Source organism: Ovis aries, chromosome 2 (genome assembly GCF_016772045.2).
Source record: "Ovis aries strain OAR_USU_Benz2616 breed Rambouillet chromosome 2, ARS-UI_Ramb_v3.0, whole genome shotgun sequence".
Lineage (NCBI taxonomy): Eukaryota > Metazoa > Chordata > Mammalia > Artiodactyla > Bovidae > Ovis > Ovis aries.
In genome coordinates, this window is record NC_056055.1 from 205,213,795 (window position 1) to 205,235,693 (window position 21,899).

Sequence of the window (21,899 nt, forward strand, 5' to 3'; positions counted from 1 at the left end):
GGGGTTTTAAATTTGTCTTCATTTTTGGCTGCTTTTTAAAAAACTGAGGTTTTTTCGTCTATTCACAGAGTTGTGCAACATCACTACTATCTAGTCCAAGAACGTTTCCATCACTCCAAAAGCAGGTCTTCTACTTTTCAGTTCAGTTCAGTTCAGTTCAGTCGCTTGGTCATGCCCGACTCTTTGCAAGCCCATGAACCGCAGCATGCCAGGCCTCCCTGTCCATCACCAACTCCCAGAGTCCACCCAAACCCATGTCCATCGAGTCAGTGGTGCCATCCAACCATCGCATCCTCTGTCGTCCCCTTCTTCTCCTGTCCTCAATCTTTCCCATCATCAGAGCCTTTTCAAATGAGTCAGCTGTTCGCATCAGGTGGCCAAAGTATTGGAGTTTTAGCTTCAACATCAGTCCTTCCAATGAACACCCAGGACTGATCTCCTTTAGGATGGACTAGTTGGATCTCCTTACAGTCCAAGGGACTCTCAAGAGTCTTCTCCAACATCACAGTTCAAAAGCATCAATTCTTTGGCGCTCAGCTTTCTTTATAGTCCAACTGTCACATCCATACATGACCACTGGAAAAACCAGAGCCTTGACTAGACGGACCTTTGTTGGCAACATAATGTCTCTGCTTTAGTACTCAGTTCCAATTTTCCCTCCCTGCATCCTCTAGCAATGGCTTATTGACTTTCTTTTAGTATGGATTTGCCTGTTTTCAACATTTCACATATTTCATATAATATGTTGCCTTTCAGGATAGGTGGCTCAGGCGGTAAAGAATTTTCCTGCATTGCAGAAGGCTCGGATTCAATCACTGGAATGGAAAGATCCCCTGGAGAAGGGAATGGCTACCCACTCCAGTATTCTTGCCTGGAGGATTCCATGGACAGAGGAGCCTGGGAGGCTACAGTCCCTGGGGTCACAAAGAGTCAGACACGACTGAGCGACTAACATTTTTACTTTTTTTCCATAATATTTCTAGTATTTATCCAGGTCATTGAATCTAACAATATTTATTTTTTTTTTGGCGAAATAGTATTCCATTATATGAATATATTATTTTTGTTTATCTGTTCATCAGTTGATGGACATTTCTGTAGTTTCTATTTTTTTAATGATTATGACTAATACTGCCTTGAATATTCATGTATACATTTTTGTATCAACTTATGTTTTCAGTTATTTTGAGTATAAAAAAACTTAGATTTGCTGATCATGTGCTAATTATATGTTTAACCTTTTGAGGAATTATGAAACAGTTTTCAGAATGACTACGCCATTTTATATTTCAGCAATGTTTGAAAGTTCTGATTTTCATATTAGATTCTCCAGTCCATTCAGTCATCTGTTGTTCTCTCTTTTTTAGAAGTTAAATTAATTTATTTATTATTTTTGGCTATTCTGTATCTTTGTTGCTGTGCAGGCTTTTCTCTAGTTGCATTGTGTGGGGACTGCTTTCTAGTTGTGGTACACAGGCTTCTCTTTGCAGTGGCTTCTTTTATTGCAGAGCATGGGCTGTAGAGCACGAGAGCTTCAGTAGTTGTGGCATGCGGACTCAGTTGCAGTTCCCAGGCTCTGTACCACAGGCTCAGTAGTTGTGGCACATGGGCTTAATGCTCTGCAGCATGTGGGATCTTCCTGGGTCAGAAATTGAACACATATCTTCTGCATTAGCAGGCAGATTCTTTACCACTGAGCCACCTGGGAAACCCTTTCTGTTGTCTTTGTAAAATTTATTATATCATTCTAGAAGGTGGTGGGCTTCCCTGGCTCAGATGGTAAAGTGTCTGCTTGCAATGTGGGAGACCCGGCTTTGATCTCTGGGTCAAGAAGATCCCCTGGAGAAGGAAATGGCAACCCACTCCAGTATTCTTGCTTGGGAAATCCCATGTACAGAGGAGTATGACAGGCTATAGTCCATGGGGTCTCAAAGAGTTGGACACAACTGAGCAACTTCACTTTCAGAAGGTGGTATCTAGTGGTTTTAATTTGCAGTTCCCTAATGACTAGTGATGCTGAGCATCTTTTCATATGTTGGCCATTTATATGTCTTTTTTGGAGAAATGTTTATGAAGATCTTTTTTGTACTTTTTAATTGGGTTGTCTTTTTGTTACTGAGGTTTTTTTTTTGTTGTTACTGAGTTATAAGTGTTCTTTGTATATTTTAGCAACAAGTCCTTTATTAAATATAGGATTTACAAAAATGTTCTTTCCATTAAATTGGGTTTTTCACTTTTTTGTTGGTATTTTTAATTTTGATGACTTTCCTTTTATCTATTTTTTTCCTAAGAGTTTTATATTTTATCTCTTATGTCTTTGATCCATTTTGTGTTAATTTTTGTATGTGGTATGATGTAGATATCTGTTAATTCTTTTGCATGTGATTCTAGTTGTCTGAGTTGCTTTGTCTTTGATGAATAATTTTGCTGGTTATAGAATTAATTCTTGGTTGACAATTTATATACTGTATTGTGATGCTTTAAAGTTATTCTTTTTGTCCTTAGCTTTTATTACCTTGACTTTCTGTCCATGTATGGATATCTTCATGTTTGTCCTGCTTCGAGTTCACTGAGCTTCTTGGATGTGTAGATTAAATTCTTTCATATTTGAGAAGTTGCTACCATTGTTTTTTCAAATGTATCTTGGCCTTTTTCTCTATTCTCTCCTTCTGGGTCTCCATTTGCACTTACGTTGTTTTGCATGATAGAACCCTCTGAGGTTCTTTCATTCTGCTTGATTCTTTTTTTCTTTGTATTCTTCAGATTGGACAGTTTCTTTTAGATCTATCTTCAAGAGCTCTGCTTCTTTCTCCTGCAGATATACTGTTGAGTCTTTCTGGTGAATTTTTCATTTAGTTATTATATTTTTCAATTTCAGAATTTCTCATTTGGTTCCTTTTTATAAATATATGTATAATTACTATCTCTTTATTGTAATCTCTCTATGAATAGACATTTTTGCCATAATGCACTTTGGTTCTTTAAACGTGGTTTTCTTTAGTTCTTTTCATGTATTTTTATGATAGCTGCCTTGATGTCTTTGTCTAAGCTGAACTTCTGAGGTCCTCCCTGAAATAGTTTCTTTTTAACTTCTTTTGAGTTCATGGTCCATAGTTTCCTGTTTCTTGCTATGTCTCATAATCTTTGTGAAACCCATACATTAAAAAAAAATTATATCCACTTTGGTTTCTGATCTCTCCCTTGTTTTTGGTTGTTGTTATTGTATTTTTGTTTGTCTAATGACTTTGGTAGATTAAGTCTGTGGAGTCTGTTTTACCTGTAGTGAATGCCATTGATGTCTGTACTTACTGGGTTTTTGTTTTGTTTTGTTTTTAAAACTCTGCTTGTTGGGGGTTGCCTCTGGATCAGCATAGCTTAGTGGTCAGCCAGTAGTTAGTTTGTACTTGTGTTAAACTCCTTGATCAGTAATACTACCACTCTTTGCCCATGGATCTATAAGTGGTTTAGGGAATTCATTCAAATCTGGTGATTTACACATCTGCCCTGACTTTTACTATGATTGTAAAGCCTCACATTCAGCTAAGAATGAGTAGCTAAGTCTCAAGTTTATAATTTCTTCTGAGCATCACTTTGTTTAGGTTATAAACAACATATGGCAAATATTTCTTCTGAAATTATTTTAATATTACAAACTGACCAGTTTCAATAATATCTTTTGTTGGCGGTTCTTTGTATAATTTTAATGATTTTAAAATATTTCCTTGATTATTTTTAGCAAACTGAGTAGACGTGTTTGTCTAGGGAGCTCTTTGATTTGGGTAGATTTTTTTGGTCAGCCTTTTAATGGGGTTTTATTTTCTTTCTTCAATGACTAGTGAATTCAATGGATGTCAGTCTCATTCATTTTCAAATGAAAAGCCAAAACTTCTTTCATAGAATAAAATAAGCAACAGACTATGTACTGCCTTAAGTTACTTATTTCTCAATTTCATCACTGTGAACTTTAGAATTTGACTATTTAGGAAAACATTCTTAGTTTTTTTTGAGCTTAGCTTTAAGGATTGCAGTATTACCTGTTAGGTTGGTGAAATATGCAGTGGAATGTTTTTTGTAGAAAATTCAAGTACCCTTTCTTGGATAGTGATTTCACAGAAATGAGATTTGAATTTGAATATGATGTTCTTTTCCATTTACCCAGAATACATTGTTGGATCTTTTTTGTTTGTTTTTTCCCTTCAGTGATGAGAAAGAAGAACAAAATCAAAAAGAAAAATTGGTGTTATCAGAAGACTGTGAACTCATTACAATAATTGATGTAATTCCTGGCAGATTAGAAATCACTACTCAACACATTTACTTCTATGATGGCAGCATTGAAAAAGAAGATGGTGAGGAGTTCTGGGGGAATAATTTCTGTTGTTCAATAGTTAAGTATCCAGTTTATCAATCATTAATGAGAAGAAAACAATAAGATGGGCCTGTAAAATTGTAGTCTCTCATGTAAAAGGAGAAATGGAAAGTCAGTGTGGGTTTAAATTCATTATTCAACAATGTACTGAGGGGAATGCTTCTTTTTTATTATCAATCTTTTTTTAAAAGGTTTACCTATGGGGATTGCTATAAATTTAAGTTATAAATGCAATATTTTATTTATATGTACTCTTGTTCCTATAGGCTTTTCACCTAATCCTTTATCTGAAAATAAAAAGATATTTAAATCTAAGCTGCTAACAGAAAGAGAAAAGGGAAAATGTTTCTAAGATACAATATTCAGAGTTATTCTCTATTCCAATGGAAAGGAAGTAGAAAAAGCTATAGAATTTTAAAATAGTTTTAAATGCAATACATTTAACAGATGGTTTTTATCATATAGAGGTTGAATTCTTTTTCCCTAAATGCTATTCTTGTCAGGAAAAGGAGATTATTTTCTGCATAGCATATGTAACTTTATGTGGTCCACAGTCACAAGATTTTTTTTTGTTTTCAGGAGTAGGCTTTGATTTCAAGTGGCCTCACTCTCAAGTTCGAGAGATTCACCTACGACGGTACAACTTAAGGAGGTCAGCCCTTGAGATTTTTCATGTTGACCAATCCAACTACTTTCTCAATTTCAAAAAAGAGGTTTGTAAAAGGCTACCTTTCTCCTAGACTGTTAGCTTGAAATAATTTTCCAACTAGTAAGCTGTAATGAAACTTTACACTCTGTTCTTGCGCTGAGTCAGAATATTAGAGAAAAAAGATACATACTTTGGGACTAAGCAGCATATGAATTTTTGTTGGAATTTATGTTTGAGTGTTTGGAGGATATTTTATATACAGATAGATAAAGAATTGAGTAGAGTTTTGAGTGTCAGCAAATAGATGTCTCACATTGTGAAATACTATGGTGTGTATATATATGATATAATTGGATTTATGAAATTAGATTGGGTTGAATTCAACAATAATGGAGTATGTGTAATCAGAAAAAAAAATAATGGAGCATGTAGTTCTTTTAGGAATAGCGTAAATTCTAAAATAGTATAAGCAATTAAGAGATTGCCACTGAACTCAGGTTCCCTGGATCTGAAACCATTCCACCCCTAGCAGTGTAACCTTTGGCACATTACTTGCTCTCAACCTTCCTTCTCTTTGGCGTATACTTGAGGCCCGACTTGCATCGCAGTTTGATAGCTTTCTTTTACCTTGCCTAGCTTTCTCTCCATTTTCTTTCTCTGGTGTCTCTCCTAATAAAATCCTTATGTTCAATTCTGTCTTAGCATTTGCTTCTCAGATTACCTGGATTCAGTTCAGTTCAGGTCAGTCGCTCAGTCGTGTCCAAGTCTTTGCAACCCCATGGACTGCAGCACACCAGGCCTCCCTGTCTATCGCCAACTTCCAGAGTTTACTCAAACTCATGTCCATTGAGTCAGTGATGCCATCCAGCCATCTTATCCTCTGTCGTCCCCTTCTCCTCCTGCCTTCATTTTTCCCCTGCATCAGGGTCTATTCCAATGAGTCAGTTCTTCACATCAGGTAGCCAAAGTATTGGAGTTTGAGCTTCAGCATCAGTCCTTCCAATGAATATTCAGGACTGATTTCCTTTAGGATTGTCTGGTTGGATCTCCTTGCTGTCCAAGGGACTCTCAAGGGTCTTCTCCAACACCACAGTTCAAGAGCATCAATTCTTTGGCGCTCAGCTTTCTTTATAGTCTAATTCTCACACCCATATGTGAATACTGGAAAAACCATAGCTTTGACTAGATGAACCTTTGTTGGCAAAGTAATGTCTCTACTTTTTAATATGCTGTCTAGGTTGGTCATAACTTTTCTTCCAAGGAGCAAGCGATTAGCAGAGTCAATAACTTCTTCCAAGGACCTGGATTAGCAGAGTCAATAACTAACTTTCTATTCCTTTGAGATCCAGGTATATTTATAAATGAGATCCAGGTATATTTATAAATGATTTGATTCAGAACTTTGAGGAATATTTTTATATTTTTACAAAAGGGTAATTTTTCACTATTAAAAATAAATATTCACCCATAGGAAAATACAATGTATGTGTTTTTTAGAAAGCTATTTTATGTAATTAAACTAAGCACACTCCTGCTGTATGTAGTTTTTTTTTTTTAATTTATTTTTTTTGGCTGCACCAGATCTTAGTTGCAGCATGTGATCTCTTAGTTGTGGCATGTGGAATCTTGTTTCCTTACTAGGGATTGAATCCGGGCCCTCTACACTGGGAGCTCAGAGTCTTAGCCACTACACCACCAGGGAAGTGTCTTGTATATAGTCTTTAGAGCATATTTATATGTGGTACCTAATCTTCATAACAATCTTCAGATTAGATATGGAAAATTCCATTCCTTTTTTTATAGATGAGGAAGCTGAAGTTCAAAGATTAATTTCATTTCTTTACGTTTGCATAGCCCTGAACAATCCACAAAACTGTAAAGGGTAAGAGATTATTATATTGAACACACAAATGAGACTCAGTAAATTAGTTGGTTTGTCCAGATGCTTAGTAAATGACAGAACTAGATTTGAACTGGAAGTGAGCTAGTTTTCTGATAGAATGTGTGATGATTGCTCTATTAATATACTGTGACATTCTAAAAAAAAATGTGTGTCATAAGTTTGCTAAGCCTAGTAAAATAAAGAAGTTAAAACCGTAATCTTCTGCTTAAGTGAAATGTTCAGATTAGGCCAATCCATAGTGACAAAGTTTAGTGGTTGTCAGAGGACGAGAGGGAAATTGGGGAGTGAGGGCTCATAAGTATGTAGTTTCTTTTGAGGATGACATAAATGTCCCAGAGTTAGATGATGTGAATAGTTGCACACTCTGTAAATATTTTTTTTAAAAAAAGAGAAAAACCTCACTGAATTGTATACTTTAAAAGGGTGAATTTATGGTATGTGAATTATATCTCAATAAATCTGTTAATAAAGCCATAATCCTGTTTTGTCTTATTCTATTTTTAACCCGTAAAGTGCTGTTTTTTAATAGGTTAGGAACAAAGTATATAGCAGACTGTTGTCGCTTCATTCTCCAAATAGTTACGGAACCAGATCACCCCAGGAGTTGTTCAAAGCATCAGGACTGACACAGGTAGGAAATTTTAACACTGTTTGGTGTTAATTTTGTATCTTAGACTTTTGCCTACAAGTAAACCTTCCTTCTGACTATTTTATTTTGATCATACAACTGCTGTTCCATTCAGGTTGATCTTTTGAATTGTCTTTGAGTCTTTCTGTTTCCCTCACACATAAGAGTACCCTGTCCTCCAGCTCCCATATCGTTCAGTTCATGGGCACATCTTAAAACTTCTTTCATTATAATGTTCTTTAAAAAAAAATAATGTGGAACTTTTCTTAATAATAAAAATCTATGCACAAGAAATAATGAAAAAATACGATACACCTTGGAATACAGGCAGAGGAAAGTTTCTCCTATCTTTCTATCTGTCAAAACTGACTAATGCTTCCACGCATTTTATCCTCGTATAATCCCAACATCTCTTGAATTTGCACTGTCAAAAGCCAAGGAAAGGCTCTTGTTTTTTGCTCTCTGGTGTTGTTAGTAGTCTCCTAATTAGGTTCTCTGCCTCCTGGCTCTCTCCTTCCTCCTACATATGTGTTAATCTTAATCTTTAAATGTTGCCCTTGTTCAAAAGCCATCAGCAATTTCTTCCTATTGTTTATGGAATAAGCTTTATTTAAAAGTATATTCCCTGCTTTCTGTGGTATAAACTTTATTCATTAAAGTACTGATTCCTCAATTTGGCACGTAAATATTATTGTACTTTCTATACAGATAGATTCATTTCTTACCATTTCTACAAGTCTTTTGTTTAAGGCACACAGTAATCTTTAAGGTGTATGTTAATCTGTCTTCAAAAAAAAAATGTTTGAGTATACTCACACTGTGTAGAGTAACTAGTAGGCTAAATATAACAATTTGATAAAAAAAATAATGATTATGTCTTTCTTTAGAAAGTTTTTTATCTGTTATAGCAAAATCCCACCTACCTTTACTGAGCAGAGATATAATAATATAATGTTTTTTAAAATTTGTAGATCATTTAAGTACATTGAGATACTGATATTTTAATATTTATACTTAGGAAGATTTCAGTTAATGACAGAAATTTAAAATTTGGGCAGTCCTTCTAGCATTAAACATTTATATTCAAATAAAATATTTTTTAACTAAAGGAAAAACTTAATTATTATAGGAGATCTTTTAGACTACAGTGTGAGAACTTTGTTTTCCTTTTCTGAAGACCAGTTTTTAAAAGGAAGTGAACTTAGGAGAAGTATGTTGATTTTTCTCCCTGTTAAATCTTTTTTTAAAAACTTCTTTTACCAGAAAGATGATATAGTGGATGCAAGATTATTTTAGTACTATCAGTAATAGTTACTGATTTCTAAGAGATGTAGACTAATTTTTATTTTTTCTGTGCTATCTAGAAATGGGTAAACAGAGAGATATCAAATTTTGACTACCTCATTCAGTTAAATACAATGGCAGGACGAACCTATAATGACCTTGCACAGTATCCTGTGGTGAGTTTTATAAAAATCCTGTAAATATACACTTGCCTTTCAATTTTATTACATACAAACATATAAGTGGCTTATATCTAGTTTTTATTTTTAAAAAGATGTAAAAACTATTTTTGCCTTTCTATTTATTTCTTACCCTGCTATTTTCAAGAAGTATATAAGTATGAAGGGCATTTTAAAAATGAAAGTCTTTTTTCTTTCACTTCATTGAGAATATTTCAATGGAATTATAGGAGATAATGCTTCTGGTTATCGAGCTAAAGATGAATAAACATTTGCAACAGGGAAAAAGTAAAGACTGTCCCTTTTTGTCTTTAGAAAAGTGTTTGATATTAGTTATGGAGCTGGTAGCATCCCTTGGAAAGAATGTCTAAATTGTAAATTGTGGCTCTTTTAGTTCCCCTGGATTTTACAAGATTATACTTCAGAAGAGTTGGATCTTAATAACCCATCTGTATTTCGAGATCTATCCAAACCAATTGGGGTAGTTAATGATAAAAATGCCAAAGCCATGAGAGAAAAGTAAGTGCCTTTCATCTGCTTTGAAAGATATACCCATAGCAGTTTGAATCTGTATTGATTTCGCCTATGGCTAACCAAGTGTTACTTTTTAAAAAATGCACAACTACTTTTGCTAATTAGAGTCTGATAATTCCTTCACTAAGTTTTCTTGAAAATGTTATCAGTTGTCTTTCAAATATCTTGACTATAGTCTGTGTCCCATCGTTATCAAATTTAGATTAATGTTGTTTAGAATTTCTTTTCTCCTTGTAATAAGAGAGTGAAGTCATAAAAAGAAAAACAAATATCGTATATTAATACATATGAAATCTAGAAAGGTGGTACAGATGAGCCTGTTCGCAGGGCAGGAATAGAGATGCAGACATAGAGGACCGACTTGTGGACACCGGTGGGGGGGTGGGGTGGGGTTGGGGTCGCAAAGTGTGGGATTAATTGAGAGCGTGGTACTGACATGTAAACAGAACCTTGTGTAGCATAGATAGCTAGTGGGAAGCTGCTCTATAGCACAAGGAGCCCAGCTCTGTGCTCTGTGATGAGCTAGAGCAGTGGGATGGAGGGTTGGAGGGGAGGGAGGCTCAGCAGAGAGGGGATGTGTATATGTATAGCTGATTCACTTCGTTGTACGGCAGAAACTAAAACAACGTTGAGAAACAATTATCTATCCAATTAAAAGATAAAAAGTATGTGTGCAAAGGTGGAATTCTTTATTCCTAGGTATTTTAGACTTAATAACCTACTAATCTAGCATTTACATCTGATGTACTATTTTGGTAGATACCAAGTTAATAATGCTAATCTTTTCAGTAATAATGTGAATAAAAAACAGTGAAATATAAGAAAATTTAGAAAGTAACATTTGAAAGGAAAGAAAATATTTATAGTTGTATATATTTATGATCATCCTGTAAATGTCTCATAATTTTTTAAATTCAAAACAAGTGGCTGACAAGTAAAAGAATAATTTTAATTTTCCTTTTTCTCCATGTGAACTTATGAATAACTTCCAGGAATAAAGACAAAAGGTTTTGCAAATAAAAACTTAGTTGTAGATTTTTTTGAGAGTTGATAGTACATTATTTTTTTTCCTTTTTATTTGCAAATCTTCCATAAGACCTTTTTGTAGTGTTTAATATTTGATTTACTAATGGAATTTTGTTGTATGTATATTATCTCACTGCTGTTATTCAAACTATTAACACTGTCCCATAGGAAATATATTTCATATAGGTTAACTTATTTTGTAGATAATGGAAGATACAATTTAATTTATGTTCTAATAGTATATTTTTCTGCATAGGTACAAATGACTTTGGCCTAAAAAGTCTCTTTATTCTCCTGAATATTAATGATTTCTATGTAAAAAGGAAATTGACCTTAGCTTGACAAATTGATTAGTATTTTGGTTTAAAATTTTAGTGTGTATTGCTTCCAAAAAACTGTTCATTCTTATTTAGATTTTATGCCCACTAACTCAGATGTCACCATTCAGAACAATTACATTATTAGTGATAGTGCTTGAAGAGTTATATATATGCCCTTTGCTAGTAACCTGACTTAGGCCCTCTTTCTGTTCCACTGTCTACTTTTTTAAATTTAGTTTTATTGGAGTAGAGTTGATTTACAGTGTTGTGTTAGTTTCAGGTGTACAACAGCGTGATTCAGTGATACACACACACATTCATTCTTATTCAGATTTTTTCTCATATAGTTTATCACAGAATATTGAATAGGGTTCCTTGTGCTATAAACATCTATTTCCTTCTTCTACCTTTGAACTATTAGACATTCATTTTCACAATTCTTGACTGACCCTCTGTATTTTTTTCTATTACCTTGGCCATACTATGATGTCTAATTATCACATTCTTACAATAGCAGAAAAATAGAAATAACTATCTATAAATAAATAGTTAAATTGTTATATATTCTAAGATTATGTAAAAATTTTTTCTTGAAGTGTAGTTGATTTACAGTGTTAGTTTCTGCTATGCAGCAAAGTGAGTCACTTATTTATTTTGTAAGATGTTAGTAGAAAATTGTTAGATGAAAAAATAAGTTATGGCCAATATACTAGGTGTAACAGTTTTATATTAAAATGTATTTTATATTAAAATATATATTAATTCATAATTGACAGATATTTGCCAGAATGTTATTATATATTATCTCTGGAAAGTACAATTGTAATTGATTTGAAGTTTCTTTATTTTTGGTTCTCTGTGATTTCTAATCTATCTGTAGTGAAAATAATTGTTGCATAATACAAAAGTATTCCAAACTCCACTATTAGTGCTCCTTTATTGTTCAGAAAGTATTAGTAATTTTTTTCACTTATTAACGTGATGTGATGATATGAATACATAGCCTCTTAATAAACTGTTTTCAGCAAGCATCTGTCCTAAGTTAATTTTGCTCTTGTGATTATAACACTTTAGTTTCTGTTTTTAGATATGAAAATTTTGAGGATCCTATGGGAACTATTGATAAATTTCATTATGGTACTCACTATTCAAATTCTGCTGGAGTTATGCACTATCTTATTCGTACAGAACCATTCACCACTCTCCACATCCAGCTTCAGAGTGGAAGGTATGTTTTGGGTAAATAAGCTGTTTTCTTAAGACTATATGATAGTGTTGAAAACTGTTCGCCTTCATGTCATGTACTGTTAAGGGTTTCCTGATGGTTCAGATGGTAAAGAATTTGTCTACAATGCAGGAGATGATGGCTACCCACTTCAGTGTTCTTGCCTGGAGAATTCCATGGACAGAGGAGCCTGGTGGGCTACAGTTCATGGGATCATAGGAAGTCAAGCACAATTAAGCGACTAACACTTTCACTTTCATATACTATTATAACAGGACCTTACCTTTTTTATTCTCCTCTTTTTAGGTTTTGATTCATATAATAGCCCCTAGATAAAAGTAGCCAAACTAATTTGAGAATGGGTCACTCAAACTGACTTACACAAATAACTTTTAAGGCAAATTCCACTTTATTGTTATCCAGTGTACTTTTGTTATTTTCAGCTGGGTTTAGGAATCTACCAGAGATTCAGACTTAGAACTGATTTAGACCTTGATCCAAAACCTCTACCAGAGAAGTCTAACCAGTGCCTCTGAAGTCCTCCTAAAAATATTGATCAATAGGAATAAAAATAGAGAGGAATGAGGGCCCTTACATTATTAGTAGCAGCTCAAACAGGTCTGCAATGCCACTGTATTATTGTATCACCTGTCTATATTATACTTTACCTAAGTTTCACATTTTCTTATTTATCCTAAAGAAAGAAACTTCTTCAAGAATCCTCCATTCCCCAGCGTATCCTCCAGGTGCCTCTCTACTTACTCTCATTTTGTCTCTCTGTTGCCTTAGTCTTTAACATTATCCTTTGCCTTTTCTGACCAATCAGAAACTATGTAAACATTGCCTGTTCTGCTCTCTTTCCATGTAACGTTTATCTCTCAAAATTAGCCTGGGTTCCTTATTCCTGTTTTAGTTCACTGAGCCTTGTCTTTCAAGGAGAGGCTTAGATCACTACATATCTCCAAATGTTATGTTTGCCATGAAATCAGGTAATTTTCCTTCCAGGAAAGTAAACCTGGGCCTCTTCAGCTTTTAGTGATTTTACAGCTTTTAAATGATTTTTTTAATAAGACTTCAAAAATAGATTCTGTTTGTGCTTCAGAGGACATCATCAAGAGAGTAAAAAGACAACCAGTTCAGTTGGAGAAAATATTTGCAAATTATAGATCTGATAAAGGACTTGTATCTAGAATATAAAAAAAAAATCCTTGCAATGCAACAGTAAAAAGACAAATGACTCAATTGAAAACTGAACAAAAGATCTAAATGGACATTTCTCCAAAGAAGATTGCAGATGTCTAATAAACACATGAAAAGATGATCATCATCATTGGTTATCAGGGAAATTCAAATCAAAACCAAACTGAGATACCTCTGTACACTCACAAAGATGGCTGTAATAAAAAGATAGATAATACCTACTGTTGATGAGCATGTTGAGAAATTGGAACAATCATGTACTGCCAAGTGGAAATTTAAGATGATGCAGCCTCTGATCAAAACAGTCTGGCAGTTCTTCAAAACATTAAACATAGTACTACCCATGACCCAGCAATTCCAGTCCTAGGTATAGACCCAAGATTATCGAACACACATGTTTATGCAAACACTTGCACACAAATGGCCTTAACAGCTTTATTTGTAATAGTCCAAATATTAAATTACCCAAATGCCCATGAACTGGTAAAGGAATAAATGAAATGTGGTATACCCATGGTGTGGAATATTATTTAGCTATGAGTTAAGAGAAGGAATGAAAGATTGATATATGCTACAACATGGATGAAACATGGATAAAAGCAGTAATATGTTGAATGACATAAGCCAGGCACAAGATACCATATGTTATGTATGGTTTACATAACATGGCTAAAAAAAACCAATCCTTGGAGACAGAAGGTAGATCAGTAATTGCCCAGGGCTGGAGGGAGGGTGAATGGAGAGTGACTGCTGTTAGATACAGGATTTCCTTTTGGAGTGATGAAATGTTCTAAAATTGTTTGTTGTGATGGCTGCACAGCTCTAAATATACTAAAAGCTATTGAATTGTTCCCTTAGAGTAAATTACATCTATGTTAATGATATATCAGTTAAGCTGTTCTCCCCCCACCCAAACAAAAAGATTCTGCCCTTAAAGCTGTACCTTTCATTGAATTTGAATATATCATTCTTAGACTTTATTGATGACCCAATCATTGACTATAGTTAAATTTAGAGTTCTGCTAAGTTCAGCTATGCTTCAAAACAAGATTGCTAGGCACAAGAAGGGTCATATTAGTCATCAGTTGTCACTTAGAAGACATCATTTATAGGATAAAACTGGGAAAACAACGTCAAAGGAGATGAAACAGAAGGGGTTTATGCTGTTTGTGATTAGCTAAAACATAATAAAAATTGCCGTATGACCATTTCTTTCAAGTACTGTAGGCCCATGATGGAACTTGAAAATAAAGTTAAAATAAGATAATAGTATTTGGAAGTAAAATATAAAAGCTTTAGCTACAGAATTTATTTCCCTAACTCACCATCTACTTTTTAGCCAAAGAGTTTGTAAAGGTATTTTGTATCATAGATTAATCAGCAGCATTCCTATAGATCTGTTAACTATGTCATAAATACTGTAATACTTAGTGATAGTTAAACTCTGTAACTTTAAAATATCCAAATAATATTTATTTACACTCTGTAATAAATTTTACTCAGCAGAATTATGCCATTTTCATCTAAGATGATACTAGTGATTAAAATTATAGTATTTCGTTCCTGACAACAAAATAAAGATTCTCATAAGGAGAGCATATTTTGTTTTTAGATGTTAAAGAGAAAGGGTAAATAAAGAGAAACTAAATGTGAGGCACCCTGAAGAAAGTGTAATTTTGTTTTAGCCTGTTGTTGCTCAGTCAGGACTCACTGCTCCCTTCCCATCTCCGCATGTAGGTTCGACTGTGCTGATCGACAGTTCCATTCCATCCCTGCTACCTGGCAGGCTCTCATGGACAATCCATATGATGTGAAGGAACTTATTCCTGAATTCTTCTATTTCCCAGAGTTTTTGGAAAATCAAAATCGTAAGAAATAGTTTAAAAACTGGATTGAATAGGTCCCAGTGGAGGATCTTGAAAATATCTTTTAGGACATTTTTTGTGATGACCTATAGATTATTTATTCTGTTTTTATTATTCAGTGACAAGGCTTAACTTAATATCCAGGTACTAGTCTTACCTTCTACAGAACTGCTAAGTGAATAAGATAAATGAGTGAAATATGAATTAGCAAGGGAAATTTATCCGAATACAGTGTTTACTAGTGAAGCAAAAAGTGGCTGCAAGCTATTTCAGCCATACAGCTGCATGAGTTAAAGTGTTTGAGTTAGATAAGATGAAGGTTTATATCAGGGGTCAGCAAACTACAGATTCATGGGCCAAATCTGTGAGCAAACTAGTATTTATCAATAAGGTTTTTTGGAATACAACTGGCCAATACATTTACATAAGCTGTGGCTGCTTTCACAGTATAATGGCAGATTTGACCAGTTGCAGCAGAGACCATAGGTTCACAAAGCCCAAAACACTTATTCTTTGTCTCTTTGTAGAAGTTTGCTAACTCCTTTTAGAGTAGAAAACAGGAGGCAATTTGAAAATAATGACTGAATTTAAGTTACCACAATATTTGAAAAACCATATTATTATTTTGTTATTGTTTTAAATTAATTTTTATTGGAGTATAGTTGATTTATAGTGTTGTGGTTGTTTCTGCTGTACAGCAAAGTGAATCAGCTATACGTATCAGGTTATGTTTCTGAAGAAAAGAATCACAGAAGGAAATATGGTCTTTAAGAATATCCAAATACATTTTCGATGACTTAGTTTTAGATTTAGGTACAAATAAGAAAATGGCAAGATCGTTCCAATTGGGTTCTTTAGGGAAATTCCAGGGTCAAGGGCTGTAAACAACTTCCTTTTCTTCCCCTAGCATGAAATGTTAATGTTTGACCCATTGCTTGCTCAGTAGAATTTTTTGCCATGCTGGTGAGAGCATATCAAGGGTCTCATGACCTTTGATCATGCCCTCTAGGACCGGCTGTTGGATCCAAGGCATCTGATTCTCGGAGAAAGGCAGTTCCAATTGATCACCTTCAGAAAACTGAGTGAAACTGTTGACAAATCTGACCCTAGGCAGCCAGAGGACTGGATCTTCTAGGGCAGGGTATCCAGGATAGAAGGGATGAGCAGATTAAATTTGGACCCAGAATTCAGGGTCTGCTTAGCATGACAATTTCTGACATTCACCAAAGCCAGAGCTAGTTGCTCTCTGTTACTACTGTCCTGGTGGCCTCCATTTCTACTTATCCATTGCCAATTTATTCAAAATGAGCTGGGTGGGAGAAAACAAAGTATATTCATTAGAATGACAACAAATATTAATAAAAACCACTCAGAATTGTATGAGGAAGAAAATGTCAGTATTTATTTTCCATAATAAAAATCCTGAGATATGGTAACTTAACAGCATCCTCAGAATCAAGTTTTTACTCTGCTGTTCTGAGTGTTTTAGATTTGTTCTTGGCCAGTTACTATCCTGACTAAAAAATTCTAGACATCATAGGCAGATGCAACATTGTCTTAGAAAGAATTGAAACTTTTAATTCTTTGTGTTGTTTCTTAAGAATGAAAAACCCTTTCTCATGATCTCCCTTCACTGTCCAGAGCTGGGTCATGTACCAACCCCTATGCCAGTCACCTGCAACAAGCATGAAATATAGGGCAGGATGCACACTTGAATAAAATAAAGTTTCTGCTATTAGATAAGGAAGGGTGGCTGTCCAGTGGCCACCAGTATCTGCCATAAAGCAGTTAAGTTAAGGCCACAGACCCTGCATCGTGATATTTTATGACATTTAAACTTCTCTCCCACTTTAAGGACACACTGATATTTTTAGATAACTTCTTTAATGAAGGACTTTTGTGTTAACACTTTTCCCTTTCCATATGTATGAACAAGAAAATCTTATCTTTGGGACAGTTTTGTCAAAATACTGTCTTCTATCATAACTAGTATGAGCAAATGTTTATTATGTCAGTATCTATTTAAAATAGTGTTGTAGAAATACATTGTCCTTCCATAAGGTAAACTTGAGTGAGTTTAAGGTATAAGTTACACCCAAAAACTTTGTCACTGGATTTTGTAAATTAACCATTAGAGGAACTGTGTTAATTCTTTTTAATGTATGAAGAATATTTACTATTGCATTTTTGTTCAGGTTAAGATTTTGGTCATATTTATAGTTTTTCTCACTTTTCTCAGCAAAAAATAGCCTATTAATTTGACTTACCTTCTAATAACTAATTGTAGTTTATTTTTTTCTGATAACTCATTTTAAACTATCTTATTTTCATTTACTTTTTTGATAAACTATAAAAATACATTCTAATAGTTGAGTTATTTTTACCCGCTCAATAAATTTACTCAAGAAGGGAACTTAATAAGTGGGATAGACTGTGAGTTTGAGATTGACATGTACATTCTGCTATATTTAAAATAGATAAACAGTAAGGACTTGCTGTGTAGCACAGAGAAGTGTACTCAGTGCTCTGTAATAACCTAAATCAGGAAAGAATTTGAAAAAGAATAGATAAATGTCTATGCATGGCTGAGTCACTTTGCTCTATACCTGAAGCTAACACACCATTGTTGATCAACTGTACCCCAATATAAAATTAAAATTTTTTAATTGATTTTTTAAGTCAAATTTTATAAAAACTTGATTCTCATCTTTTACTCTTAATAAATGAAAAAACTTAGTTTTGCTAAGGAATATATCCTTTTATTTGTTTTACTTGATTTATTTAAATCTAAAATGATTTGATACATTTATTTTTTATGTCTTAGAATTTAACTTGGGTCGTCTACAAGTTTCCAAAGAACTAGTAAATGATGTCGTTCTCCCCAAATGGGCTAAGTCTGCTGAAGATTTCATCTATAAACATAGGAAAGCTCTGGTAAGGTTTTTATGTTTAGTTATTAAGCAGGTTAATAAGATAAAGATACATGTGTTTTCCAGAGGATAATGGAATAAAGTATAGCTATTATTTTTCTTCATTAATTTGTAATCTATATTATATGCTGTTTTAGAAAGTATAGTAATTTATTTTGAAGTTATGAATCTTCTGATATAGTGAGACTATAGTAGTACCGTCCCTCAGATATATAGCAAAAAAAAAAATTCACTTCTGTAAGACATCTGCCTGTTGTATGTGTGTTTCAGTCACCAAGCTTGTGTAGTTTGATATATCATAGATCCCATATTTGTTTCAAATCTATCAAGGATAAGAAAATTGTTTTTTCCTCTGAAGGAATTCAGTAAGTTTTTAATAAGATAGCTAAATAAATACTAAATACTACTTAAATGTTTTGCTAGTTTTTAGCAAAATTTCCATTTTGGAGGTGAAGGACTAGTAAGAGTTCATTTAATATTGCTGTTATGTTATCTTGAAAACACTGTTTCCGCCTCCACACCCACAGAGCCCACCTAGCTTTCTATCTAAACTGAAATGTTTCAGATTCTAGATGTAAATGGCCAGTACCTGGGAACATTCCTTATTGTTAGTAGGTAGTTTGCCAAACTTCAAAATTCTGGATTAGTTTATAATTTGTTGTTGTTTTTCAGTCGCTAAGTAAGGTCCGACTCTTTGTGACCCCATGGACTGCAGCAGGCCAGCCCTCCCTGGTCTTCACTATCTCCTGGAGTTTGCTCAGATTCATGTCCATTGAGTGGGTCCATTTCATCCTCTGTCACCATCTTCTTTTGCCTTCAACCTTTCTCAGCATCAGGGTCTTTTCCAATGAGTGAGCTGTTCTCTTCTAGATTATAATACTTGTTAGCAATAACCCCATGCCTGAATAAAGAGTTGGGGGGAAAAGTAAAACAACTCTGAAAGATAATCTATCATTTTTTAACTAGGCAGAAACTGTTCAGATGCTTCCTGTGAACTATCTGGTTTAAGCTAGGAACTGTCACAGTACCACATATGCCTTCCTCTCTAATGGTTAAATAGTAACAGGATCAGTGCAGATTCCAGAGGAAAGAAAGTAAAACCCCATCTCTTAATGGTGGGAGTGAGAAAGAATTGCAACTATCTTTAATCTACCACACAGAGGCTGCCCTTTGGCCTTGAAATGTTTACATTCCTTCCGCATGCAAAATGAGCATACTTCCTCTTAAGATCTTCCCACAGTCCCACCTCATTAAGGCAGGGTTCTGCAGACCTTTTATAATATTTTTGTTAGCTCTAAGTTTAGTGTGTGTTGAAATTCTCCCATTCTAGTGCAAAAGAAAATAGGATATGGCTGTCTTCTACTCATCTACAAATCTGAATGCCAGTAAGGTTTGTCCCACAAGCAGTAGTTTTGCTGATCCCTGCAGAAAGCCATGAGGCCTGAAGTCCAGAGTCTTATTAGTCATCCACATCAAATCCATGTGTGGATGAAACTACTCCAGTGCATCTCCTCTTGGATCTGGACTGTGAAGTAGATACAAGTTAATCCCCCACATAACAACAGTAGTGTAATAAGGACAGGAGAACTATAACAGACACTAACATTTGAAAGGGAAAGAGAAACCAGAGGCACCTAAGTTCTTACTTCTTACTGTGAACTTCTAACTGTTCACAGCAGTTCAGAATTATAGCCTGGACACGCTCTCAGTTCCTTTATAGCCCACTGCTATTCCATGATAATTGGTTTTCCATGGATCATTTTGTTCTACCCTCAGGCGTTTGGGTTTTTGCTCTGAGTCAGTCTTTTCCATAAATACTAAAACAAAAAAAAATGTTGCTTTTACAAGAGTATCTTTGCCAGCCTCTTTCCTAATCATAGTTAAGTTGGAAGCCAGTGGTAAAGAACCCATCTGCCAATGCAGGAGACTCAAGAAACATGGGTTTGATCCCGGGGTTGGGAAAATCCCCTGGAGAAGGGTAGAGCAACCCACTATAGTATTCTTGCCTGGAGAATCTCATGGACAGAGGAGCCTGGTGGGCTATGGTCAGACATGATTGAGCGACTTAACATGCGCATGCATAAGAGTATCTTTGCCTGCCTCTTTCCTCATAGTAAGTTGGAAGCCAGAAGTCTTATTTTTTGAACAGTTTTTATCTTTCTCAGTTTGAACTAATGCGATTTCTTTTAAAATGTTGTGGGTTTCTTATAAATCAACTCTAGTTGGGCAAGAAACAGTCCACAAACAAGATTGTCCATTTTCTCCTTTGAGCTCAGTTCAGTTCAATTCAGTCGCTCAGTCATGTCTGACTCTTTGCGACCCCATGAATCGCAGCAGGGGAGGCTACAACAGGAAAATGTTCCTAATGTTCTTAAGGGGCTCTATTTTCTAGTTGAATGGGTCTGTGACACACAACCTCAGACCTTTGACATCTCAGTAGATTGTCTTGTGGCCACGCTCTTGATCTTGATGTCTCGGTGGTAGGGAATCTGCCAGAGACACAGGAGACTCGGGGGTTGATCCCTAGGTCTGGAAGATCCCCTGAAGGAGGAAATGGCAACCCACTTCAGTATTCTTGCTTGGGAAATCCCATGGACAGAAGGAACTGAATTTCTAGACAACTATTTCAGTAGAAGTTTTACAACAAAAATATAATCTACAGCTATCATTAACTTTTTTGTTGTTCACATTTGGACTATTAGAATATATGTTATTTTCTTCACCCAATAGTTAGATATATATGTAATAAATATTAGTAAATATGGTATCTACATTTTCCTAGATATAGTCAATATTTGTAATAGATGTTAGATACATACTTAATGTCATTTTGAGATGATTTTATTACAGCATTAATATTTGTATGTGGAAATGTTTCAAATGCTCTTACTTTTTCAAAAGACCCATGTTTATAGTGTAGTCAAAGGTAACTATATTAATGATTAAATTTTTTCTCTTTCTAGGAGTCCGAATATGTTTCTGCTCATCTTCATGAATGGATAGATCTGATTTTTGGCTATAAGCAGAGGGGGCCGGCTGCAGTGGAGGCACTCAATGTTTTCTATTACTGTAGTTATGAAGGTATAAGCCTATATACTTTTTCTCTTATATCATGTTGATAGAAAATATTATTAGAAATTCCCTGACTGTCCACTGGTTAGAAATCTGTTCTTCCGCTGCAAGGGGTATGAATTTGATCCCTGGTAGGAAAATAAGATCCTGCATGCCACAGGACTCCGTCAAAAAAAGGGAAAATATTATTTAATATGTATTTATACATGGTATATTAGACATAACTGTTTAACATGAGAAAGACTACATTTTAAAAATAGTTTTAGGGACTTCCCTGGTGGCCCAGTGGTTGAGAATCCATCTTACAATGCAGGGGACGTGGATTCCATCCCTCGTTGGGGAACTAGGATCCTACATGCTGTGGAACAACTGAACCCATGTGCTGCAACTAGAGAAAGCCCATGCACCGCAGTGAAGACCCTGCACAGCCAAAAAATTAAAAATAAATAATTAATTAAAAGAACACCAACCATCTACTTGTGGGGGGTTATCAAGATGGTGGAGTAGTAAGTAGGATGTGAAGCTCACTTCCTCCCACCAAAAAACCCACAAAAATTTAAAAAAAAATAGCTTTCATGACCTTTTGTATTTGAAAGAGTTCATTTTTTAAACAATAGTTTCATTTATCCCATCTCTAAATTTTAAACATCCATTTGATCATGATTTGACTCAAAATATGGAGAGTGAAATCTACTTGGCCTCAGTAGAAAGAAAA

The 21,899-nt window shown here is 34.7% G+C and overlaps 1 protein-coding gene across 4 annotated transcripts in view; it reads left to right on the forward strand.

Moving 5' to 3' along the window:
* NBEAL1 (neurobeachin like 1) overlaps positions 1–21,899 on the forward strand; it is a 158,859-nt gene that overhangs the window by 107,252 nt on the left and 29,708 nt on the right. For all 4 annotated transcript variants that reach the window (XM_060410266.1, XM_015093498.3, XM_027965108.2 and 1 more), the window contains 9 exons: positions 4,201–4,349; positions 4,949–5,082; positions 7,451–7,552; positions 8,914–9,009; positions 9,407–9,531; positions 11,980–12,120; positions 15,055–15,185; positions 18,007–18,116; positions 21,076–21,193. In XM_060410266.1, the coding sequence (XP_060266249.1) occupies positions 4,201–4,349; positions 4,949–5,082; positions 7,451–7,552; positions 8,914–9,009; positions 9,407–9,531; positions 11,980–12,120; positions 15,055–15,185; positions 18,007–18,116; positions 21,076–21,193 (1,106 nt within the window). The remainder of the gene's footprint in view (positions 1–4,200; positions 4,350–4,948; positions 5,083–7,450; positions 7,553–8,913; positions 9,010–9,406; positions 9,532–11,979; positions 12,121–15,054; positions 15,186–18,006; positions 18,117–21,075; positions 21,194–21,899) is intronic.